This window comes from Sturnira hondurensis, unplaced genomic scaffold (genome assembly GCF_014824575.4).
Source record: "Sturnira hondurensis isolate 20B ecotype Veracruz unplaced genomic scaffold, ASM1482457v3 Scaffold0005279, whole genome shotgun sequence".
NCBI lineage: Eukaryota > Metazoa > Chordata > Mammalia > Chiroptera > Phyllostomidae > Sturnira > Sturnira hondurensis.
In genome coordinates, this window is record NW_028077910.1 from 7,464,478 (window position 1) to 7,490,482 (window position 26,005).

Genomic DNA, 26,005 nt, shown 5'->3' on the forward strand with positions numbered 1-26,005 from the left:
CCTGAGTGCTTGCTGAAGCTTGTATATAAAGAGGAATCTCCCAAACACATTTGGAAAAACATTTTTTTTTACTAACTGTGAGCATGGTAACCTCTTCTAGTGAATAGCAAGAAATTCGCTGGTGCTCTCCCCCCCTTCCCCCTTGGTTCACATCTCTGCCTTCCTCACACTTGCTCCTATTCTGATTCCCTGTTAGCCTCTCTTGTGCTTCTCTCCTTCCTGCCTTTCTGGTTTGCCCACCGTGCTTTTGTGTTCTCTGTTCCCTTGAGTCCAGTGCAGTTTCTTGCTTTCCTTGGCTGCCCGGCCCTTCCCGTTCTGCCCTGAAGTAGACTCATCTGTGCAGAGAATCCTGCGGGGGCCTCTCAGCGGGTGGGGTTTCACTTGGGTAAACTACCACATCCTGGAGCACCATGCACTAGTGTTTTCTTAAGACTTGGCCGTTGGAGTCAGCAGGTCAAGAGGGGAAAAGTGAAATATTTACTGGATGGCTCTCCAGAGAATGGCTCTGCATAGATCCCCGAAAGGTGAAGTTGAGTGAGTATGACCACAGAGGTAAGTCTGGGACTGTCGGGATGGTGGTGTGATTGCAGTGGGGCAGCCAGGGCTGCAGGATGTGGGTGGATTCATAAGCTGAAGATCTTTCTCAGCCAACCTCCTGAGGCTCTGGCCGGCTGTGGGGCTGAGGCCCCGGGGAAACTGTCTGGCTCTAGTGCTGCTTGGGCCTGGGTAAGCCTGGGCTGAGTAGAGCCTGATCTAATTTGGAAAGAAATTTCAAAAAAAAAGGAGGATGCCCATTTGTGACTTCTAAAATAGTACTGCAGGCACATGGAACATTCCATCCCCCAGGGGTGAAGGAATTCGCCCTTGGGTCCTGCAAGGTCATTTTTAGGAGCTCCCGTGTAAAATGTTTCTCGGACCATTCTGGAACGTAACATTACAGAAAGACCTATTTTTTTTTTAGTAAGGAAGTCATGAAAATTGTAATTTGAAGAATATAATAATATTGGGCCCTAGCCCAAGAACAGCATCTAAATTCTATTAACAGGACCTGAAATTCCGTTTACAGTCTTATCCCTTTAGTTTATGTCTTTAACTTCCCTTAAATGTAAGCAAATCCCAGGAGGGAAAACAGAGTGACCCTCAGTAACCTTTAGCTTTAAATCACACCAGATTGTCTGCTTACCTCCACCCTCGCCATATATATTGCTACCCGCAAACCAAAATCCTCTACTTCCCCAGTGTAATCGTTGACACTCAGATCCATTTTCCCACCCAGTGAGGACGTGAGCTATGTCTCATTCTTCACTGAATCTCTTGCATCTTGAATAATATCTGGCCCATAGTAGGTTCTGTTGACGGGACGAATGAATTCTTTACTGTCAATGTGTTTTAAAGGGTTGGAGTAGAGAAAGTAAAAATGCCAAGAGAAAAAGGAGCAGCGTGCCAAGAGAGGAGGGTGGGGTCACTGAAGGCAAATTCCTCTGGGAGACAGTTTTGTGAGAGTCCAGACAGCTTACTCTTATGCTAAGTTGTCTTTTTTTTGTATTTTTTTCCATCACCACTTAGTCCCCTTATTATATCATCTTTTACTAACTTTCTTAGAAGGTAATTAATTGACTGCTGAAATGTAAAATTCATCGACACATTTGATGTACTTACCAAAGTGGTGTGTAATGACCTGTATTTCACACAATAAAATAGGGCAAAGTTAAAAATGTAAATTTGCTTTGGATTTACATCTGCTACCATCAGCTAGTTCCTGGATCCTGGATTACATCATTCCTATTTTTATGTTAAACATTACCAGCAATACAAACAGAAGGAAAAGGTGGAAATGAAAACTCATGTAGGAAAGTCCTGATCCCACGCAGGCTTGACAGTCTTGTTTTCTTCTCAGAAATTCTAGGAAACAGAAGAAAGGCATCCTTCAACTTGACCATGAGTCAAACAAGGAAGAAAAGTTCCTCAGAGGGAGAAACTAAACCCCGGACGTCATTTGTCAACAGATTCCTCAGGGGCCCAAAACTCAGGTCCTCCAGAGCCGAAAGCAGAAAAGAAAGCAGCGACCTTAAAACAGCTGACTCCCACCCCAGCGACGAGACGCAGAAGCCTGCCCCCTTAGATACTGGTAAACTTCTGGCTACTGTTACTTTTTTATTTTTTAGAATAAAGTTTTCCCCTAAAGAGATTATTGGGTTAAACTAAACCTGGTATGAGTTTCTGTTTAAACATTTATCATCTTACTTAAATATTTAGATAGTTTGTTAATTTTACTTTTAAATTGTCAATAGTACTATAATAATACAGAAAGGTATAGAGAAAATACCTAATATCCTTTTGTTTAAACACAAACGATCATTTCTTCAAGATTCTTTTTGATCTTTCATTTGTGTGCATGCATTTGTGGTCAGTTAGCCAGTCAACAACCATCTATTGAGTTCCTACTATGTGCCTGCTAGTGTATTTTGTAAGTGTTCAAAATACAGCCATGAGAAACAGGACCTTGTGTAAACAAAGAACCAAATGCAGGTACAATCTCAGTGTTGATAAGTGATATGAAGACAAGTAAGCAGGCTAAGTGGAGAATGATGGGATGGATGGAGGTGCTATTTTAGACAGACTTGGAGGAAAGGATTCTCTCACGTGGTAGCATTGGTTCAGAGATCCAATAAAGCCAGCTATGTAGAAGGAATGAGTAGAGCCAGCCACCGAGGTATTTGTGGGAATAGCTTTCCAGGAAAAGGGAACTGTAAATGCAAAGGCTGAAGGTGGGACTGCACCCTGGGTGTTTGAGAGGCAGTCAGGAAGTCTGGGGAAGCTGGATGAGAGATGGGAGAGGGGCAGTAATAGCGACGGGCAGGTGAGGTAGGCCAGCCGGGGCCAGATGGGCATGTTTGGCAGTTATAAAAGCTCACAGATTCCTCTTGAGTTGAATGAAACAGTGACCCAACTTCTGGAGCATATGCTGCTCAATTCTTAACTTGCTTCACGATGTTCCTGTGTATAATTTTAACAGCTGCATAATATTGCATTATATGCATCTCCATAATTACATAGCAAATTCTTGTTTTTGCCCTTCAGGAATTATCTTTGGTTTTCCTTCTCCCTTATTCCCTGCCTCATGGAATTTCAGCTTTCCTTTAAAGTATAAATTCCCAGAAAATAAATGACAAATATGAGAGTTATGAAAATAAATACTGTCCAATCTTTCTTCAAACATACCATCATATTATTTGGCAATATGATGGCATATACAATGCCATCAATTCATTATTAATTAGATTAAATATATTTAAAACATTTAAAACTTTTTATGCAAACATACACAAAGGTATAGAGAACAGAATTAGTCCCCAGGACCATCTTTCTCTAACAATTTTCAGCCTGCGACCGATGTTGTTCCATTTATCCCTACCTCACTTCCACCAGCCTACTTGTATTACATACCTAAAATAGCATCATGTTACCTGCACGTAGGTTAGATATGTTTTAAATGTATTTTTGTCAGTAGGAAGTTAAAGTCTACTTCTAGAGGAAGACAATGTCTGTTAGAAAATTGTTGGTATTTGTTTTAAAGTGTGGCTTGGAGCTTCAGGAACATGGTGAATAAATACCTGCAACCAGGTGTTCACTAAATCAACAGTGCAGCACCCAACAGCTGGTGGTCCCTGCTGGTGAACACTGGCTGCTCCAGCCAGACACGGCTTCTGGATTTTCATGTCTCTCAAGATTCTGTGGCTCCTGGAGTCATGTGAAGTCTGCCTGCCAAATGGCTCACGGACTCTGGATCATCCTCTCCCTTGCTATTCTGGTTCTCTTCTCTTGCTTGGACCACTGTGACAGCTTCCTAACTGGTTCTTCTGTTTCTAGTCTTGCTCTCTTGCCAACTTGTCCCCCACACTGCCCCCGAGCGCTTTTTCTAAACACAGATATGCTGGTGTCTCTCACCTGCTTACCCTCTTGCCTTGAAGAGAAAGTCTACACTCCCAAGCATGGCCTTCGAGGTGCTTGGGATCAGGTACCTATCTCTCCATGACCTCTGCCTCGCTCCAGCCTCACATTCACCCGCTACTCCTGACATTTGGATTCACTTGCAGTTTCCTAAACTAGCCGTGTTTTCCCTAAGTGGGATGTCTAGAAAGACCTTCCCTTGCTCACCCCTCCCTCACATCCACCCACCTGGCTGACTCTCATTGGTCCTCTAAGGTGCAAATCATGCACCACTTGCTCTTGGAAGCTTGCCAAGACCCACCCACCACACCAGAGGTACTTATGGTCACTGCTGTGTACCCTGCACCCTAGGCATGCCTCCACCATTGCACTTCTCTGTATTGTAACTGTGGCTTTCTTGTCTGTCCCTCCACTAGACAGGTAGCTCCTTGAAAACAGGAATGCGTGATCTTGTTACAAACAGGTAATGTTTTGTGAAAACATTGGGATTTTTTATTGTAAACAACAGAGGCCAATACAGATTTTAAGTTGGAAAATAACTTAATAAAAGCCACTGAGTTTCCTTGGGCTCCTTCCTGAGTGAAGGGTTAGGGGAGTGGTCAGTGTCAAGCACCTGGAGGCTGGAACAGAGGTTTGGTTCTGGTAAATGCTCGAAGCAAGAGACCCACTCAGGGTTGTTGTCTGTGTTTTCAATTTTTGTGTGTGATTATTATGCATCCTCACTGCTATCTATCATTAACAGCAAATTCTTCTTTATACTTCTAATGCAGCCAAGGCTCTGTCTTCAGAACTGGAACCGGAACCAGGATGCGGGACAGAGAAACATGGGCAGTTCCTGCAGAAGCTGGGCAAGCAGGCTGTGGACAAGGGCCTAGATCTGAACAACTGCAGATTAACGACGGCAGACGTGAGGGAGACGGGTCTGTATGCAGTTGACTTTGCACAGAGAGGAACTCATGGCCCATAGATTGAAACAAAGAGGCAAAACACAGTCATCGCTCGTTTGGTGCCGACGGTTGGCAGGGTGGCCCCAGACTACTCACAAAGGGCAGCTGTGCCACTGGTTTTTTTAAAACACAAGTTAATTTTTCCTTCTTGAAGCTTCAAAGATTTGAGCTGAGGAAGTTCCTTTGTTTGTTTCTTCTGAGCATTTTTAGTTCTCTACTGGTTGCCTCTGGCTCCCTGAGAAACATCTGTTCCTGCGTTCGAGATAAACTCAAGACACTCAGCTGTAAAACAGAAACTTCCTGGGAATTTAAAGTGGTGTTGTGTTGTTTAGTTATCTGTGGAATGAAAAGTAAAACTACCAGAAATTACTGTGTACTTGTGTACACAAAAGTATCACTGCCCTTTGTTACACTGAAGGAGGAGTTTGAACTGTGAGGAACCCAGGCCCACACCACCATCCCCACTTTCCCCCTCTTTTTGTCAGAAACTTGAAACCAATCCTTTAATCAAATTAGATTCGTCTACCCCACAAAGATGTAGCAAAAGAACTGCACTTTGAATGAGGAGTCCTTGACTATTTTAATTAAAATACATGCCATTATATTTTGGACAATTCTCCAAGAGGGAGCGCTAAGCAGGCCTGGGGGCCTCAAGCGCCTGTATGTCAGAATCATTTGTGGAGCGTGTAGAGATGCAGGGACTCGCGTCCGACCCAAACCCGTTGAATTGGAATCTCTGAGAGTGGACCCCAGAGGCCCTGGGTTTTTTCCTTTCTTAGTAGGTACAGTAGACTTATCGCTTTATAAAGCTAGGGTCACCGTGAATAAGATGAAATTGCCACTGTGCTGTGAACACAAATGAAAAGACAATGAGTTTTTGCCGCTAAGCATGGCCTCAGGATTTTGGAAGGTCTGGAGTGGCTGTGCCTGTGAGCGTAGGCGCTTGGGACGCTGCTTCTGACTGCCGCCTCCTTGTGATGTGCAAGGCCGACGTTTAAAGGCAAACAGGCTTTACTGCCTCTGTGTCCACACTGCCACTCAACACTCTTGTCGAGTAGCTTTGGAGATAAGGATGGCCTTGGAGCACCTTTTTCACAGAGAGTGGGTTCACTTTCAATGAGCAGTGGTAGAGAATGTTCCAGTCTGGCTTTGTGCCATTCTAAATCCCCATATGTTAGCCTGTTACAGTGTAACAGCAGCTTTGGAAGGTGGCGATGCCCAGGTAACCAAGACAAAAAAGAGAAGGTGATGGACTGCCTGCAACCTCAGCAGTCCTGGCCCAGAGAGCAGTCTAGGCCATCAGCCCGAGGAGCCAGTAGGATGCCCGGGTGGTGGATGTGAGAGGGATCCACAGAATGAGAGGACTGGTATGCACCTTAGAGACACAGTGGTGGCCACAGTGGAATCACCACTGTCTCAACTGTATGGGAGATTCTGTGAAATCTTACAGAGACACCACTGCATTATCAGGGTGCTGTTATTTGGCAAAAATAGGAAACGTCCCAAGAAATAAGAAATGCAGATGTTACATTCTCTCCAACTGCACGGGTGAAAGACCCGCGCGCCCTCGTCCCCTTTATTCTCTTACGGTGCACAACGACGTTCTGTGTGTAAGGGCAATGGATCCTACTCACTACACATCACACCTTTCATGTGCTAATCTGCATTTTCTCTTGTTCACGTCTAGCTGCTTTGCTGCCTTTTCTCCCAGACTTGGAAAAACTGGACCTTTCCTGGAATGATTTCGTCAGCGGAACCCTCCCTTTAATCACTGAACAAATGCATCTTGTCAACAAGTTAAAAAGCCTGAGGCTGGGCAGTTGCAGACTCACCACTGACGACGTTCGAGCACTGGGTATGATGAGTGCTCCTTGTGAAGGACTTCCCTCAAACATCTTTGCAGCGTCCCCCTCAAGGGCAAACTCTCTGGGTCGCCACTCCCTCAGCGCTGGAGGAGGGTGCTGTGCTTGAGACAACGTGGTGTACAGCGTTAGCGTAACTTCCAAGGAGCTGTGTAACCCGTACCTAGCATTGGGCTCATTTGCAGGAGAGAGAAGGGAGCAAGGCTGACCGGGTACCTGTCCTCACGGGGTGTGAGTGGAGACTCCTGTCCGACTTGCTCTCTGGTCTGTTTCCTCACCTGTGAACTAGAGGAGGTAGAGTCAATAACAATTACATTTTCCTCCAATTCCAAAATAATCTCTTCTGTTTTTCCACTTCCATTTTTTAAAAAATGATCAAAAACAAGATATTTCAACTAAAAGAAATGGTTTCAAGAGCAGTAGAACCTCAATTAAGTTAGTTCTTATGCTGAACATAGAGTGACAGGACATCGGATGAAATTTGTCCTGTTACTAACCCAATGACTGTTTAAAAGCTTGCTGGTTTTAGATGACATTAATATTTTTAAGTTTTTCTTTATCTGAAGCTTCTTGTTGCAGTGATGTATTTTGATCATTTACATCTCTGCAAAGATTTCTGTGAAAACGACACAATTCATGCCAATGTCTTCTCTCCGATCCCTCCCTACAAGAGGGGAGCCAGCTGATGCCCCTGGGCCACCCTTCCTACAGCGGGGGAGAAACATCACACATCTCAGAGTGGGCCAGGTCCTAGTTCAGATCCTGATCCCACTTCTAACTACCTTTGCCACCATGGTCAAACTGTTTAGCCTCTCTGAGCCTCAGTTTTCTTCTCTCTGGAAAGGTGTGATACCCACTTCAAAAAATTATTGTGAGGATTAAATAAGTAAATAATTTCTGTGAAGTGTCTACTACATACTGGGCACAGAATAGGTGCTCAGTAGCTGATAGATCTTCCTTTCCCTACTCCTTCGTCCAAAAGTTCCTTTCTATGGCTTCACATGAGGAATTTAGTTCTGTTGGTTAGCAGGTGATTATGGTGTAGCAGAATCGCGAATTTAACACATTGTTACTTGGGCACGGAAATAAAATGTAGTTTCCTTATTTTCTTTGATTAGTCTAATCTTTTCATGATCTTCCTTCCATTTCCTTGAGAAACCAGGGAATGGAATTTCTGCCTGGGGACCCGCTCCAAGCTCATGTGTCCAGGAGAGAATGTGCATCTTCGTTGCTCTGGAGTCTGGTGCCCTTTCCCCTGCCTCAGTCTCTCTCCTCTCTGGGAGGATTTCTGTATCCTCCTCCATCAGAAGGGGCTTTCCTTCGCCTTAATGGCAGATGGGGTATGGGGACAGTGAACACGCTACCGGCCAGGTAATGTAAGTCAGGAAGCATTTCCCCATCGTCGCACCTGTTACGATTGCTTAGTGCAGGGTGTCCAGTGCATAACGGTCCGGTGCCATGAGCACTGCAGACAAGCTCGTCACCATTACTCCCTGATTCTGGTGCTGCAGGGCTATAGAAAGCCACCCCTGCTGACTGCCGATGTCACGCAAAATGATACCTATGTGGGAAGAGTGTGCATTTTAACATGGGGTTCCTGGACTCCTAACGCCTTAATCCATAGAATGAATAATCCATAGAATGAATAACCAAAAGTAGAAGTCCAAGCCCAGCAGCGGGCTGTGGGAGAAAGGCTTCTTGACGCAGGGCACTTTCCAGCACTCTTGACTGTTCAGGGTTAGGGTCGACTCTGCACATTGACAAGTACGTTTTCTACGTGTGGCTCTCCAGCCTGTCCTCCCCATGATGGTGAAAGTCATTCCTAACCATCCCTCCGGTCTCTTCTCCTGATCTCCCCCAGCCTCCCCCGTGTAGCCCGTAGGCGCTTTCTGGTGTGAAATGGTTTCGGAAATGTCATTTCACTCATCTCTCACTGCCCCCTTCTCTACCCCCAAAGGCTGTGTGGTTGTTATGAGCTGTTAGTGCCTGATGCTCTATTATTAGTTCTCCTCTGTAGTGGTTGGTTCATTTGTATGTGACATTCTTGATGTCGAGTGAGTTTTACCCCAATGGGGCCAGTGACTGGCTTTGTCTCATGTCTACCTCTGGCCAAGCTTCTCAGCAATGCTGCTCCCAGGGAGGGGGCAGGAGAGAAAGGAATGGACTAGTGCAAATGTTTACTACCATGAAACCAACTCAGTAAGAAACACCCCACTCACAGGAGGATTTTTAAAAAATAATTTTTGCTCGTAAGCATGGCTTTGGGACTTTGGAAGGAGTAGCGTGCTCTGCCTGTAAATGCAGACACTCCCCTTGCTGGGAGTGCACAGAGACTGGGGCCTTTTCTTCTCTTTGGTCCTTGGCACCTAACCGGTACCTTGCCTGCTTCGATACTCCATAGATAACGTTTGGGTTGACTTCGAAATGCATTACCCACTTTGCGCACTAGTGATCAGTCTTTGGACCACTTTGTGACAGGAGAAGCACTTAAAGCGATACCTGACCTCGGAGAGCTGAATCTGTCCTGGAACAGTAAAGTGGGAGGAAATGTGCCTCTGATCTTCCAGGAGTTCCAAGCAGGGAGCAAGATGCGAACGCTGGAGCTTGTGGATTGCGCCCTGACCTCAGAAGATGGGACATTTATGGGTAAATGGAGTTGGAAGAGGCTTTTCGGGGGGTGGGGGGAAAGTAAAAATGCCCAGGTTTGGGTAACCTGGGAGACAAAGTTGGCCGTGTTCTCTCTCACCCTGAATTGAAAGAGTGGTTGGCTCCATCCCCGAGGCCCACGGGGCTTCATCCCCTCCTGCCTGCCCCACCTCCCACGCCTGCACTTTTACTGAGTTGCTCTTTTGTTCAAATTGCCTTCCTTCCAGGTCAGTTGCTACCTGCGCTGCAAAGTCTTGAAGTACTTGATCTTTCCATGAACAGAAACATCGGTGGCAGTCTAAACAGTATTGCTCAGGGGTTAAAAAGTACCTCAAGTCTGAAAGTATTGCAGTTACAGTCCTGCGGGTTATCACAAAAGAGTGTCACACTACTGGGTAAGTTAGCAATGGCTGCAGTTTATATACTATATAATTTTATTTTATGTGTTTATGAGTATATATCATTATATGTTCTATATTTTTATAACTTTTATATAAAATATATACAGTGGTTATGTTGTGGAATAAGAGTATGAGTAATTTAAATCTTCTTTGTGTATTTTTCTTTTACAGTGAGCATGTACTTTCAGGACTACAAAAACAAACTTTTAAAATGGATGAAACTGAAAAAGCCAGGATATTTTAGGTTTAAGATAGATACTGGGCAGAAGCTTCTGTGCCATTAAAGCACTTCCTTTTTCTCTTCCTTTTAAACATGTCAGCATTATTTTCTGTTCAGTAGTAAGTAGGAATTGGTACCGATAAAAAGAATGGCTTCCATGGTACCAAGATAAAACTTATTTCTCAGCTTAGAGCATCTATGTTAAGGGAAAATATGAAGTGAAAGTGAGTTTTCCCTTTGATTACAGAACCTATAGTATCCTTCTTACCAACAGCTTGAGTAAGTGTAGAATTCCATGAAAACACCAAAGCTCAAGTGGAGTAGGAGGACCATCATCTGTTTGAAGTCATTGTCAAATTTAAAGAGGGCAGGATGTAGGGAGTCTGCAGTCTACAGTTATTCCTCCGTCTTGGCGTTTTTCTGATCTATTTCCTCCATCTCCCTTTTGCATACATGCCCCCTCCCCTGCTCCATGCCTGCTTACCACCTTGTAACGTGTCGGAATGGGATTGTGACTTGATTTGCAGATGCTGCTTTTAGATACTTGGGTGAGCTGAGGAAACTTGACCTTTCCTGCAACAAGGAGCTGGGTGGAGGTTTTGAAGACTCGCCAGCTCAGTTGGCCACGCTGGAGCACCTGGAAGTCCTGGATCTTCACCAGTGCTCTCTAACAGCTGGCGACATGGTGTCGCTGAGTAAGTATGTGCCACAGAGCCAAGGAAGGACTTGCAAGCCTTGACATATGTTTGGAAACTTGGCAAATTTGAGATACACCCTTAAACTTACTATTTATGAAGTTATGGGGGGGCTCAAATCATAAAAGTGCTGTGAATGCCCCAATATAGTACTTGGCATGTATTAAATACCCAGTAAATGTTAGCGAATCGGAAGTTCTCCTATGTGCGTCTGTAGGTGATACACATGGCACTTGAAGGGGAACACTTTGGATTTATGTTGCTGTTTAGAAACAAATCTGTGAGTGTCACCAAGATTATTACAGAGACAGGTTTAGAGAGAAAGCCCAAACGAAGGGTGTTGAGGCCTGCAGACTAACAGGTAAGTTAAGTCACTCAGACACAGATGAACTTACAGAAAAGTCAGCTGGCTGGTGCCTAACAGGTGTCCATCACAACCTCAGGTAGTACACTTACTTTCTACCCCCGACATAGCCCTGTTATTACTACATGCAATACTATATGCCATTACTACATGTAGTTACTACCTGTTATTACTACATTTGAACATGTAATGTAGAAATGCAGTTTTCATAACACACAACAAGCATAGCCCTGCCATTAAGGGTTTTATTCCGCCTGCAACCACAATAAACCTTCAAAATACATCCCAAATCTGATCACACTCACCATCTAGCCCTCTACTGCCCTGGTTTAGGCCACGGTCATCTCCTGCCTAGATTATTGCAAGGGTCCAAATGGTTGTCCGCGTCCTCCCTCACTCTGACTTCAGTCGCTACCCTTTCCCCTCAGTGGCGAGGCTTCAGCACAGCTCACGCACACAGGCCAGGCTCTGCCCCCCCCCCCCCGGCGCCCTTGCCCTTGAGCTCTCTTCAGATCATGGGCTCGTCCTGGGTGTGGGTACACCACCTTCAGCATCTCCCCTTTGCCCAAACACAGCAGCTGGCACACAGTGGGCACCCAGTAAATGTTAGTTGACTATGGGATTGAATAAATGAGTGACTCAANATGAAGTTATGGGGGGGCTCAAATCATAAAAGTGCTCTGAATGCTCCAATATAGTACTTGGCATGTATTAAATACCCAGTAAATGTTAGCGAATCGGAAGTTCTCCTATGTGCGTCTGTAGGTGATACACATGGCACTTGAAGGGGAACACTTTGGATTTATGTTGCTGTTTAGAAACAAAGCTGTGAGTGTCACCAAGATTATTACAGAGACAGGTTTAGAGAGAAAGCCCAAACGAAGGGTGTTGAGGCCTGCAGACTAACAGGTAAGTTAAGTCACTCAGACACAGATGAACTTACAGAAAAGTCAGCTGGCTGGTGCCTAACAGGTGTCCATCACAACCTCAGGTAGTACACTTACTTTCTACCCCCGACATAGCCCTGTTATTACTACATGCAATACTATATGCCATTACTACATGTAGTTACTACCTGTTATTACTACATTTGAACATGTAATGTAGAAATGCAGTTTTCATAACACACAGCAAGCATAGCCTTGCCATTAAGGGTTTTATTCCACCTGTAACCACAATAAACCTTCAAAATACATCCCAAATCTGATCACACTCACCATCTAGCCCTCTACTGCCCTGGTTTAGGCCACGGTCATCTCCTGCCTAGATTATCGAGAGGGTCCAAATGGTTGTCTGCGTCCTCCATCACTCTGACTTCAGTCACTACCCTTTCCCCTCAGTGGCGCTGCTCCAGCCACACCTTCTGTGCTGACGCTCACGCACACCAGCCAGGCTCTGCCCCCCGGCGCCCTTGCCCTTGAGCTCTCTTCAGATCATGGGCTCATCCTGGGTGTGGGTGCACCACCTTCAGCATCTCCCCTTTGCCCAAACACAGCAGCTGGCACACAGTGGGCACCCAGTAAATGTTAGTTGACTATGTGATTGAATAAATGAGTGACTCAATGAACAAGAATAAAAAAGAAGTTTTCCATTGATTTTAGTACAACTTGGGGAGGAAAACAGTAAAATAGGTTTTTAGATCTAACATCTATCTTTTGGATCTTAGCTATTTCTTAGGCTCTTATCCCTCGAGCTTGGAAAATGAGAGTTCAAGGCTCGAAGATTTTAAAGTAACAAAACAACCCCTGTTTGAGCTCCAGGTAGAGCTTTATGAGGTATCCCCTCATACTTATGAGCATCATACCTGGGACAGACACTCCCAAGTTATCAGGCCATCAGATTCCCAGTAATACATTTCCCTGGGTACACCTGAACAGCATGAATATCACATCTCATGTTGTTGCTCAGGGGAAGATTAAACTGCTAGAGGACCCCACTGTTACTACTAATGTAACAGAGGAGTTAGCCTCTCTCATCTAGATTCACAGCCCACAACACAGGGGAATGGCCCTGGAAAGCTAGTTATTTAAAAGCTGTAGCGAATTGCATTGTTCTCCTTCTGCTTAATTTTGAGAAAATGGAAATAAAATTCATTTGTTGATGTATTATGTACTAAATACATAAATCTTTATGATGTTAAATAATTGAAAGAGAGAGAGAGAGAGAGAAAGAAACATCAATTTGTTGTTCCACTTATTTACGTATTCATTCATTGGTTGATTCTTGTGTGTGCTCTGACCGGGAATCAAACCTACAACCTTGGTGTGTGGGGACAATGCTCTAACCAACTGAGCTACCTGGCCAGGGCCGTGTTCTTTTTTTAAATTAATCATTCATTTATCTGATTATTCTAGGCAGCTCCAAAGAAATAGACTTGTAGATCACTTAACCAACAACTGTGTTGTGGGCTTAGGAAAATTCACGGTCAGGGAAATTCCATCTGGGAGGGGGAGTAATAAACTAATGAATATTCAAATTACACAGTGAACCACGAAGTACTGTGGAGGTTCAAAGGGGGAGTAGTTATTGCATCTGCTGGGACCCCAGGTGCTTGCCTTCCCTTCATCTTCCTATTGTCCCCCTTCCTCCTTATATAATCGAGAACTCTGTATTTGTTTGTTTGGTTTGTGCCTCTGGTGCCCCGGGTTCTGATGCACGCTCTGGGGATGGAGCAGTTCCTACACACAGAACTCACCTTCAGTGAGGGAAGACAGAAGACACACACACACACACACACACACACACACACACACACACCCCGTTACATAATGGGGGTGCAGTGAGGGAAATAAATTAGGGTGATGTGACGGTGACTAAGAGGTCAGTGTGACTAGGGTTTAGGTGGTCTGGAAGGCTCCGAGGTGAGCCAGCTTCGCAGAGATCCCAGGAGGCCACGATTTCCCATCTCCGGGGCCCTCAGGGCCTAATCCTGTGCTGCTCCCAACAGACGTCTGTTAGGACTGCTTGATTGCCTTCCTAGTACTTACACTCTGAGGAAAGAAAGATAACGGTGACCTTTCATCGAGCAGTTGGTGTGTGCTGGGCGCTCTACCCAGCCCTTTAGATGTACCAAGTTGTTTAACCTTCCCCATGACCCTGTGAAGTAGAATGGCTATATTGTTATTGAGAAAACTGAAGTTCGGACATGTTAAGTAAACTGTCCAAAATCATACCCTTCTTTGGTAGCAGAGCTGGGACTGGAGCTGGTTCTTGGTCTCCAGAGTCTTGGGAGAGAGCTCTAGAAGGGGAAGGGCCCAGGCTGCGAGCAGGGAAGGGCAGTGTAAGGGTGGTGTGCAGGGGAGGGCAGGGCTTGCCCATCAGGGAGCCTGGGGGAGCCAAACACCCAGGGACTCTTGGTGAGACGGGGCCTAAAACATGTCACTGCTGCCGTTTGAACAGCCCAGGTCATCCCTTTACTCTCGCATCTTCAAGAATTGGACTTATCTGCCAACAAAAAGATGGGCAGCTCTTCTGAAAACTTGCTCAGCAGGATCCGATTTTTACCAGCATTGAAGTCACTACTACTCAACAACTATGCTTTGGAAAGGGAGACTTTCACCGCCCTAGGTAAGCACATTCCCAGGAATTGTGGGATAGTGGCACCTGGGGTGGGGGTGTTGTCTTACCTATACGTGAACTTCATTATTTCAAGACTCAGCCACAGGCAAAGGTATGAAGTACTATTTTGTCTTCTTTTCAGAAAATATGCTTTCTTAAAAGTGACATTCTAAAGGGCACATGAATAACTTTGGCATTCATATATTTAATATTTAAAATTTGAAGTGTATATAACCAAGCCCAGAGGTCCATGCCCACAGTACCTTGTAATTTCAGTGAGGCACCGATATAAATCGGGACTGTTGTCTGATGGGAAAAGGGAGGCAATTTCCAGCCTGTGGACCTAGCTGACTTGTAGCACCCACTTCCCAACAGGATTTGCTGTGCTCTCTCAGGACCCTGGGCAGGCCTAAAGGTCATGGACACAGCCTAGCAACCATCAAGGGTCTAATGAATCTGATGTTTCTGCCTTTTTGAGGGCAAGAGTGTGGCCAGCAAGTAGAGGGAGACATTTTGAGGCAAAGGGATTTTGCAGTATTCTCCCAAGCACACCACTCAATCAGCCAGCAATTTGGGCATGTGGTGTCTGGTGGGAGTCCCCAGTAGCTGGCTCAGAGATTTGCCAGGACTCGCAGGCCTCAGCATATAGTCGTGCGTGTGTTGAGATTTATTGCTGTGAACGGATATAAAGCAAAATCAGCAAAGGGAAAAGTGCATGGGGCGAGGTCTGGGGAAACCAAGCACAAGCTTCCCAAAGCCTGCTGCCAGCGGAGTCACACAGGACACCCCTTCTGTTGTGAGGACACGTGCGAACTGTCTCCCCGGAGGTTCTCCTGCCCCAGGTCCAGGGTTTTAGTGGGGGCTGGTCAGCCAGGCACCCTCTCCCCGACACATACTGAAACTCCAGACTCACAGGAGGAGAGCTGGCATCCTGGATACACCATATTACTTGTACACAAACACTTTAGACATCGCAAACCACCTTTATCAGCCAGGGAATGGTGGGAACACTTCCAAATTAAGATGCCAGATTCCAGCCAAGGGCCAGGCTTGCAAGCAGGCCTTCCTAGGGAGAGAAGTCTCGGGCCTGGTCGATTCACTCTTTCCTGCACGCATGTACAAGACCAGAGGTTGGATTCTTGGTGCTTCTTGGAACAGGAGAAAAAATAAAGTCCTTCTCTCTGAACTTGCAACTGTTAGGTCAGTTGGCACTTCCTTAAATATGAATTGTACTATGGACCAGACAAAGGCTGTTATTAATGAAATAAATGTGTTCTATTAATAAGTAGCTATTTATTAATATCTCTTACTAGAAATAAATGCATATATATATATATATAATTTACCCTGAATTCTAACAACTCTGTATTTAGGATACTGTTGCCCCCACTTTCAGCCCAAGTACTTCATTCAGCTCCCATAGACTTGGTCCTTGCCGTGTACTGCTCCAAGCATTGCTCATATCATTACCCCTCTGTCTGGATGAGGAAGAGGAGCATATATGTGCCTTTCAGATCTGGAGTTCCCACCCAGGTCAGATGGCCAGTCTGTCGTTATGCTTGGGGTAGGGGTCTGTGTGAATTCCCTAAAATTGATGGCAATTATTTTGTGGGAGGTATAGGATGTATTTTCTGGCCCCTGGAATCAGACTGCCCCTAAAATCAAGTCCCGGCTCTGGCTCTTGTGACCCGAGGTACTGAACATCTCTGTGCTTTGGTTTCTTTGTCTGTAAAATGCGAAATGAAACAACAGTATCCTATCTTGTAGGATTGTAAGAATTACAGAGGTTAATCCATGTAAAGTTCATAGAAAGGTGCTGAGCACATAGTGAATGCTCAATAAATGTTCATTGTTAATATTTTTATGGAGCGAGAGTCTATAAATTCTATTTAAAACATAAATGGAATCTTATCACTACCAGTTAAAAATGGATCTTATCATTGCCCAATACTGTCTATAACACCTCTAGTAAAATCCAAATTCCTTCATGTGGTCTAAGAGACCTGGCCCAGTACCTCTCTGCCATTCTCCTCTTATTCCCCAAACCCGTCCTCGGTTGGCTTCTTTGGGTCCCTTCACATCACCGAGCTCTCTCCTGCCTCTAGGCCTCTCTGTTCCCTGGAATTCCCTGCCCCTCACCCTTCCCTGGGGAGCTCAGACTTCACGTTTCATAAACATCCCCTTTTAACACAGCTCCTCCCTACCTACATCAGAAGCCCCTGTATCTTCTTTATAGTCTTTATCAGAATTAATCATTATGCATTCATTTGTTTATTTTTTTTAATGTCCGCATTCTCCCAGATCATAACCTTGAGGGCAAGGATTGAGTTTATTCTTCACTGCATACCCACAGAATATTTTTTATATTTTTACACTTTAAGTAAGAAGATAAATAGATTAACTTCTCAAAGGGGTCAAATGGTTAGGTAAGCATGTATACACCCTGACACACCACATTCCACTGCTCAGAGTAATGTTCAGTTAGAATAGTTCCACAAAAAATAAATTTGGGGACAACATGGTGTTTTATAAATATTCTTCCTAGTTGGAAAATGTTGAATTTTGTTGTTAATTTTGTGTTTTCTGGAGAAGACACAGCTTGTTCCAATTATAGCTGCAGAACCAGTGGATCATAACCAAGTAGATATTATACTAAACTATCTCATCTAACCTAAATCTTTTATGCAATCTTCAGCATAAATTAAGATCAAGTGATATGTATTTCTCTACATCACTTAGAAGAAAAAAATTCCATTTTTTACTGAGAGGTCTCTGTACCATATGAATCAGAGGAATCTTCTTACTAGATATTATAAAAGAATATATATTTTTCTCCTTGAACACATTTTATTTTTTAGAAAGAAGGCAGAAGGAAAGAACTTTAAAATGTAGTTAACTCCTTACCTTATGAATCAGTTGTTCTGGTGAATTTTAATGTTAGGGGAAACTAAGAATTAAACAAAAAAATTCTTTTTATTTTCTTTTAAGATCTTTCAAAGTGTAGTACTTCCCTTCCTTGTCTCTGTAGCCACAGCTAGGCAAGCACAGACACACTCTGCGGCTCGGGGTCTGAGGGAGGTCCGGCCCCGGCTCCAACTCTCAGTGGTGACTGCACAGTGGGCTATGCCCAACCAGAGCTCAGGCTGGAAATCTTGCCTAGCTGCCCAAACTCTTTGCCTTTCTTCTTCTTAAATGTGAAGGAAAGGACAGAAATCTGAGGTGATAGTAAATTCCATTGAACCAAGTTTTACTTTTCTACATTTTCCAACATTTCTCCTAAACAAAAATAGATAACATAAACCCAGGCCGTGAATATGAGGCGGGAGAGAACTCTCTCCCCAACTTTCGGCACGTCAGTTAGGTTGGTCTGCTGCCTTGGCCTTTGTTCCTCAGATTCAAGGCTCACGGCCTCTGAGGAAGCCTAGGTGATTGCTAATCTTATTGTTCTCATTTTAGCTGAAGCCTCCATTCACCTCCCTGCTCTGGAAGTATTCAACCTTTCTTGGAATAAGTGTGTTGGTGGCAACCTGAAGCTGCTTCTGGAAACACTGAAGCTTTCGACGTCCCTTCAAGTGCTGAGGCTGAGCAGCTGTTCCCTGGTGACGGAGGACGTGGCTCTCCTGGGTTTGTATCCATAGGTTCCAAAGCAGTCCTGGCCTGCAGAGCCCGGTGTGCCTGCCCAGCAAGCCCAGGGGCAGGCAGGTAGAGAAGGCAGAGAGGCTGGGGCCCTCTCTGCAGCTTCCCTTCCCCCAGGCACCTGCTAAGAAGAGAGCTCATTAAAGTGAAGGAGGGCAATCTAAACCAGAAAGACACTGGAGGATGTTCCATAAAAGGAGATGGACGTAGATGTGGTGGCGGGAGGTTCCTGCCTGGCGGCAGGTAGCTCCACACCTCCCCACACACGAGAGCCTCTGGTGCCTGCCCGTTACCAACTCAGTGTTAACGCAGCTTCAGTCCTCTGCATTCCACCTCTACAAATGCTGCCCTATCCATATGGTACCTGTGCCATCACCTCATTTTTTCTTTATATTGACTCTTTAACTTAAATGCTTTTATTTAAACAGGAAACCGATCATCATAACTCATAGGTAGACATTCTTAGACCGTTGCCAGCTGAAGGTTTTGAGTAAAGGTTCCTTCACTCTGCTAGACAGAGAAGGGAGTAGAGGACTCTGTGGCACCAGTCAGACACTTTTCCCATGTCAGTTTAGAAAGATGGAAAGAGAATTGAATAAGGAGCAGCTTTTGCACGGTGGGATTCCAGTGCAATACTTAAACAAATATCCTCCGGAAGCCCCTCTACACATCCACCTTCCGTTGGGAAACAGTGAATTAGAGAGTACATCTGTCTCCTATCTACCCTCATCTCCACACAGTGTCCACTGGCCACTATTCAGCCGCCAGCAGCCAGTCTCTGAAGCAGTGAGTGCCACTCCAAATAAACGGTCCAGAACAAGCACTTCAGCTAGTTGCACCTGTGTCCTCGGTGCACCTACACTCAGTTCTGCTCTAACATGACATGTGTCCCTAAAAAGTCATGCATTGTGCAAAAATCACACAATAGTAACCCCAGGGCTTATAATTAGAAGCACAAGTCTCAGAAACTTCATCAGTGACCCATTTTTAAAAGCAGGCAACTAATACAGATGGTAGTAAGGCTTATCGGTGTGAAGTGGCTAAGAAATGCATAACTGCAACAGCAAATGGGGCATTTCATCTGGCAAAGGATTAAGGTTTGTGGGAGCGGGCACTCTCACTGGCTTTCCTCTCTGTCCCACACCCAACAGCCTGTACACTAGAGGAAAGAAACAAAGAGAGACAAGGAAAGGGGGAGAAAAGGAGGACAGAGAAGAACAAGACAAAAGGCTGAGAGGAAGGGGGAAATGGAAGAGGCAAAGGCTCAGGACTGTGCAGCGTTGGGTTGCAGCTTGTGAGTTATTTTAAGGGGTGGAAGGATTATCTGACCGTGAGATGGAATGTTTGAACCCGGATGTGGGTGGGTGAGGCTCATTGTCCTTGTGAGGTGTGTGTGGGGTGGGTGTGGAGATTTTGTTTACGCCTATGCCTGGCTTGGCACAGCTGCATACAGTTTTATGCATTTACTTAGTGTTTCCTGTGGACAAATTATGCATAAGCAAACAAAAAATTTGTGTTCTACTCACGTTGTTTTCTGATATTTCAATCTAGTTGGGACACATTTTTTTCAAAACAAATTCCATGGTAAAATATTATAATTAGGAGATGAGGACAAAGCATTGTGACTTTAATTTGCATTTCCCTAATGACTAATGATGGGGAGCATGTTTTAAATATAGTTATTTGTGCATTGCTTGTAGTCCTTGGTCAAGTATCTGTTCTAATCTTTTGCCTAAGTTTAGAAATTGGATCGATGAGTTCTTTAGATTTACATGTCCTTTACATATCAGATCTGTACTTTGCAAATGTTTTTCCCGATTCCATAGCATGTCTTCTCATTCTCTTAACTGTATCTTGCAGAGTAAGCACTCTGCAGAGTGCAGAGTGCTGAGTCCAGTTTTGTTGAAGACTTTATTAAATTGTTAATTTGATGAATAGAGCTTTCTGTGTTGCATCTTAGAGCTTTTTGCAAAACACAAGTTCTCAATGAATTTTTCTGTATTCTACAAGTTTTTATTTACATCTGTTATTCATTTGACTTGTTGTTTGTCATTTATTTGACTTGTTATTCATTTAATTTTTGTTCAAGGTGTAAGCTATGGACCAAAGTTGTTTTTGCGTATGACTGCTCAATCATTCAAGCAACACTAGTTGAAAAGACTCTTTTGTTCATTGAATTGCCTTTGCATTTTTGTTAAAAATCAATTGGCCATATTTGTGATGGTCTATTTCTGGTCTGTCCAGTCTCTGCCACTGATCCATATAACTACTGTTTTGCTGATACCATGGCGTCTTGGTTACTGAAGCTTTACAGCAAGATTTGAAATTAGGTGGTAGGAGTATTCTGACTTTGTTCTTTTGCAAAACTGTTTTGGTTACTTTGTTCTTTGACATTTCCATATAAATTTTAGAATCAGCTTGTCCACTTCTTCAAAAAAATCCTGCTGCCATTTTGATTGGGAGTGCACTGAACCTACAGATAAATTTGGGAGAAATGACATCTTCACTATAATGAGCGCTCCAACCTATGAACGCAGTGTAACAATCTTTTTATTTAGGTCCTTTTTTATTTCTCTCATTGGTGTTTTGCAGTTTCTACCATATAGATCCTGTATGTATTTTGTTAAGTTTATATCTGAGTATTTTATTTTTTAATAAAGGTACTGTTATAAAAGGCACTATTTTAGAATTTTGATTTCCAGTTGGTCATTGACATAGTATATATGTAGGTACACACCTGATTTTTGTATATTGACATTTTCTACTGCAGCCTTGCTAAACTCATCTATTAGTTCTAGATTTTTTTTTGTAGACACTATAGGATTTTCTACATGTCTTCTATAATTAGAAACAGTTTTACCTCTTCTTCTCCAGGCTGTATATCATTTGATCCTTTTTCCTGGTCGTTTAATGGGCTAGGATTTCCAGCAGATGTTGAATGTCATGATAGCAGATACTTTGCTTTGTTCCCAATATTATGGGAAAGGATTTAGTCTTTCACCACTAAGTGTGTCGTTAGCTGTAGGTTTTTAAATAGGTATGACCTTATTAGGTAAAGGAATACTAATCTAGCAAGAGTTCTTACAATGAATTAAAGATAAATCTTGCCCTGACCAGTGTGGCTTAGTTGTTGGACATTGTCCTGCAAAGTGAAAGGTCCTCAGTTCACTTTCTGGTCAGGGCACAAGCCTGGGTTGCAGGTTTGGTCCCCAGTTGGGGTGCATGCAAGAGGCAACCAATTGATGTTTCTCTCTCACATCGATGTTTCTCTTCCCTCTTTCTCAAAAAATAAATAAATAAAATCTAAAAAAAAATTAAAAAGAGAAATCTTCTTAAATACTTTTTCTGCATCTATTAAGATGAGTATTTTTTCCTTTGTTATTAGAGTAAATAAAATAATTAATTTTCAAATGTTAAATCAGCCTTATGTTTCTAGTACAAGCCCCACTTGGTTGTGATGTATTATCTTTTTTATATATTTGTTGAGGATGTGGCTGTGTTCATGAGAAGTAATGGCCTGTAATATCTTTGTGTGTCTTTGGTATCAGGTAATGATGTCTCATAAAATGAGTTGGCAAGTGTCCCTGCCTCTTTTATCTCCCTGAAACATTATGTAGAATTGGTATTATTTTTTTCCTTAACTATTTCACAGAACTTTTCTTTTTTTAAGATTTTATTTATTTATCTTTAGAGGGGAAGGGAAGGAGAGAGGGAGAGAAATATCAATGTATGGTTGCCTCTCGTGCATCCCCTGCTAGAAACTGGCCTGCAACCCAGGCATGTGCCCTGACTGGGAATCGAACTGAGATACTTTGGTTCGCAGGCCCACGCTCAATCCACTGAGCTACACCAGCCAGGGCTATTTCACAGAAGTTTTAATTGAACCTGTTTAAGCTTGTAGTTTTCCTTGTGAGAAGTTTTAAATTAAAAATGTAATTTAAAAAATAGAGCTCTGGCCAGTGTGGATCAGTTGGTTAGAGTGTTATGCTGTAAACCAAAAGGTTTTAGGTTCAATTCCCTGTCAGGACATGTATGAGAGAGCAACCAATCGATGTTTCTCTCTCACATCTCTGTCTCTCCCTTCCTCTCTCTCTAAAAGGAATGAAAAGCCCTGGCTGGTGTAGCTCAGTGGATTGAGCACGGGCCTGTGAAGCAAAGGGTCACTGGTTCAACTCCCAGTCAGGGCACATGCCTGGGTTGAAGGCCAGGTCCCCAGTAGGGGACACGTGAGAGGCAATCATACATTGACATTTCTCTCTCACTCTTTCTCCTTCCTGTCCCCACTCTGTAAAGATAAATAAATAAAATGCTTTAATAAATAAATAAATATAAATAAAAGCAATGAAAAAATGCCCTCAGGCGAGGACAAAAATTAAAAAAAAATAGATACAGGACTATTTATTTCTTCTTGGTTGAATTTTGGTGATTCATGCCTTTCAAGTAATTGGCCCATTTCATCAAGCTTGTTGAATTTATGGAAGTGAAATTGTTGTCTTATTACACTTTTAATGTATGTAGTGATACCCCCTCTCACATTCCTGATACTGGTCATTTGTGTTTTCTTTTCTTTTTTTCATTTGTGTATTAGTTTTGTGTTTCAGTGTAACAAACTAATTTGAGGCTTGAAACAATACCCATTTATTTGCTCACAATTCTGTAGGTTAGAAGGTGGGCACAACTTATCTGAGTTCTCCACTTAGGGTGTCACAAGGCTGAAATCAAGGTTTCAGGCAGGCTGAGTTCCCATCTGAAGACTGGGGATGAGTCCACTCTCCAGATCATTCTTGTTGTTGGCAGAATTTAGTTCCTTGAAGCTGCAGGACTAAGGTGCCTATTTTCTTGCTAGCTCTCAGCTACAGGAGGTCATTCCTCAATACATGGCCCCTGATCTTCAAGAAGCTACAGGGTGTCAGTGCTTCTCACACTTCAGATCTTTCTGACCTTTTCAGTGACTTCATTTCTCTTCTGCTACCAGCTGGAGAAATATCTTTGCTTTTAAAGGGCTCATGTCATTAAATTAAAGCCACCTGGATAATCTGCATTTCTTAAAACCAACTGTGCCATATAGCATAACCTAACCATGGGAGTGAAATCCATTATATTCACTGCTCCTGGGGATTGGAGTGTAAGCCTTGGGGCCACCATAGAATTCTCATGAGTATGAAAGTCAGTCAATATTAACACCTTCTCGAAGAATCAGCTTTTGGTGTCATTATTTTTGTGCTTGAATTGGACACCACTACACATATATAAGCTATTTCATTTAAAGCCTGTAAGTAAAATTTGCTTCTCCAATATTTTTGTCTGCATCAAATTTTATTAATCATAGGTCAGCCATTATATGTTTTTAAAATTGTACTACCAGTATTTTTTCTCAGATCAAATTTATCCTTTTACATTTTGTCAAGGGAATTTTTTCCTTTCAATTTTTATCCAGTAATATATACCACTACGTGTGGTTTTCACCCTTGTCACTTTATATGGCTTTTATTATTTCTAGCAGGAACATTCTTTAAGATTTTTAAATTACTAGTAGCTTATGTTTTTTTCTTTTACAAATAACAGCATTATTTTTTCATATAGTAAACTATGAAAAAAGTATTTCCATTGTCTATGATCTAATTACCCAGAATTAAAAATATATAAATAATATAAAATACTAAAATACAATAAATAGAGCACTCACATGATTGGAACATTTAAACAATATAGGAAAGGTGAAATGAAGCCTAGGATTTGCTTGAAAATGCTAAAGAAACAGACAAACAAAGAAAGTAAGGGGGGCCAGCTGAGCCGAGACTGGTGTAATGCAGATAACTATTGAGGTTGAGTGATTGGGCCTTGGGGGCTCACTCTCCTAATCTGTCAACTTTTAGTATGTTTCAAAAATTTCCATAATAGAAAATTTTCTGAAGAGAGAAAGCATGCACATTGTCTTTCACACTTAGGTCTGAGAATCACTTACATTGCTTAGGTCTTGAGAATGTGGTGAGTGACGTTAATGACAGAAAGGAAGAAACACATGGACACGGGCATCTAGGGACTGAGTGCAACCATCGAGTGTACCTACTGCTAAACTGTGAAGTGCACTGTCGAATCAAACTTGTCACAAATGAACGTAATGGGAATGGAGCATCCCGCTTGGTCAGGCAGCCATGATGTGTAAGAAATGATTGGAAAAACAGGAATGTTCTAAAGGGGGGAAATTTGAGGGCACCTGACTTGTCTGATGCTGCAGGAGCACGGGAAGGAGCTGAGGGCTCAGGCAGGCTGAAATGAAGGCAGGTTGGGGCCCACAGGAAGGGCGTCCCCCTGCTGAGAGCTGCTTCCCTCTGTGGGGCAACCTAACCAGGTGCTTCAGGCAGAATCTGGCTGGTCACACCCTAGAGAAGCTGTAAAAGGGGTTCTTCTCTGATCATGGATCTGGAGCTTGAGTGAGGAGACCTCCAAGGTGCCTTGCAACTCCAAGACTTTACACTATCCTCTCATCTCTATAATCTATTTTGACTTTTGACCGAAAAGGAAAGCATGTACTGTTTCCCTTGGCTAGAGCTGTTCTCTTAGCTTCATTTTAATGGTCATGTATTAAGTGTCATTGTAGGTAGTACTGTAATACGTGCTATTCAAAGGGAAAATTGTGTATTAGAGGTCTCTTAGTTGGATTAGAAATTATCCAGGTAAATTTTACACATGGAACGTGCTCAGTTAAATGATTGGTGAATGAAGAAGGACTGAATGAATGATCAATGAACAATTAAACAGTATTAAACAACAGAAAGACTGTTTGCCAATGGTCCTCAGTTGAAGCGGATGAACCATTATTTCTCACATTTAATCAGAGAAAGTCTGCAAGAAAGAGCTGGGCCCCCAGTGGAGTAAAGAGCAGGAACTTGACAAAAAAAAATTCTTCGGGTTGGGATTTAGTAAGAGAAAAAAAGTCCATTTTCAAGTTGTACATGGGCTGCCCAGAGAGGACTTCTGTTACAAAAGTAATTGCAGATGCCCTAAATAAAGCTGCTTGCCAACAACAAATCATTATTAACTACCAATCTTGTCATTATGAATCTCGGAGCTACTATGTTGTGTTACTGAAAGTGGGAAGCAACCAGGACAGAAAGCGTTCCTGTATTTTAGCATTTATAGTGGTTTTGTCTTTCAGCATCGGTAATGCAGACAGGTCATCTGGCCAGGCTGCAGAAGCTCGACCTGAGCTACAACGACAGTGTGTGTGATGCCGGATGGGCTGTCTTCTGCCAGAATGTGTGGCTCCTCAAAGGGTTAACCGAGCTGGATATCAGCCTCCGGCCATCAACTTTTCGAGATTGTGGACAATGGTTTAGGCACTTGTTATGTGCAGTGACCAGACTTCCGGAGATCACTGAGATAGGAATGAAAAGGTGGGTCCTCCCCCCTGCCCTGGAGGAAGAACTGGAACGCTTTGACCAAGACCACAGAAGCAGCATTCGCTTTGACCACGGTGGATGTCAGTAAGCTGTTTTCCCAAGGTCACATATATGATTGTTTATGTAATATTTTTTGAAATAACAAAATTACAGAGCCCTGGCTGGTGTAGTTTGGTAGATTGAGTGCTGGCCTGCGAACCAAAGGATCGCAGTTTGATTCCCAGTCAGGGCACATGCCTGGGTTTCAGGCCAGTTCCCAGCAGGGGACGCACGAGAGGCAACCATACATTGATATTTATCTCCCTCTCTCCTTCCTTTCCCC

The 26,005-nt window shown here is 43.4% G+C and overlaps 1 protein-coding gene across 1 annotated transcript; it reads left to right on the plus strand.

Moving 5' to 3' along the window:
* Window positions 1-1,902: 1,902 nt before the first annotated feature.
* LRRC31 (leucine rich repeat containing 31) lies at window positions 1,903-25,839 on the plus strand. The gene is made up of 9 exons (XM_037046566.1): window positions 1,903-2,128; window positions 4,722-4,871; window positions 6,586-6,753; window positions 9,239-9,406; window positions 9,634-9,801; window positions 10,555-10,722; window positions 14,486-14,653; window positions 18,101-18,268; window positions 25,440-25,839. The coding sequence occupies exons 1-9, from the start codon at window positions 1,939-1,941 to the stop codon at window positions 25,769-25,771; spliced, it is 1,680 nt and encodes a 559-aa protein (XP_036902461.1). The 5' UTR covers window positions 1,903-1,938; the 3' UTR covers window positions 25,772-25,839.
* The last annotated feature ends 166 nt before the right edge of the window (window positions 25,840-26,005 follow it).

Coding starts and splice junctions, on each gene's coding strand:
- LRRC31 (XM_037046566.1), top strand. CDS start 1,939: ATGAGTCAAACAAGGAAGAAAAGTTCCTCAGAGGGAGAAACTAAACCC. Junction 4,872..6,585: donor GGCAGACGTGAGGGAGACGG/GTCTGTATGCAG, acceptor GTTCACGTCTAG/CTGCTTTGCTGCCTTTTCTC. Junction 6,754..9,238: donor TGACGACGTTCGAGCACTGG/GTATGATGAGTG, acceptor ACTTTGTGACAG/GAGAAGCACTTAAAGCGATA.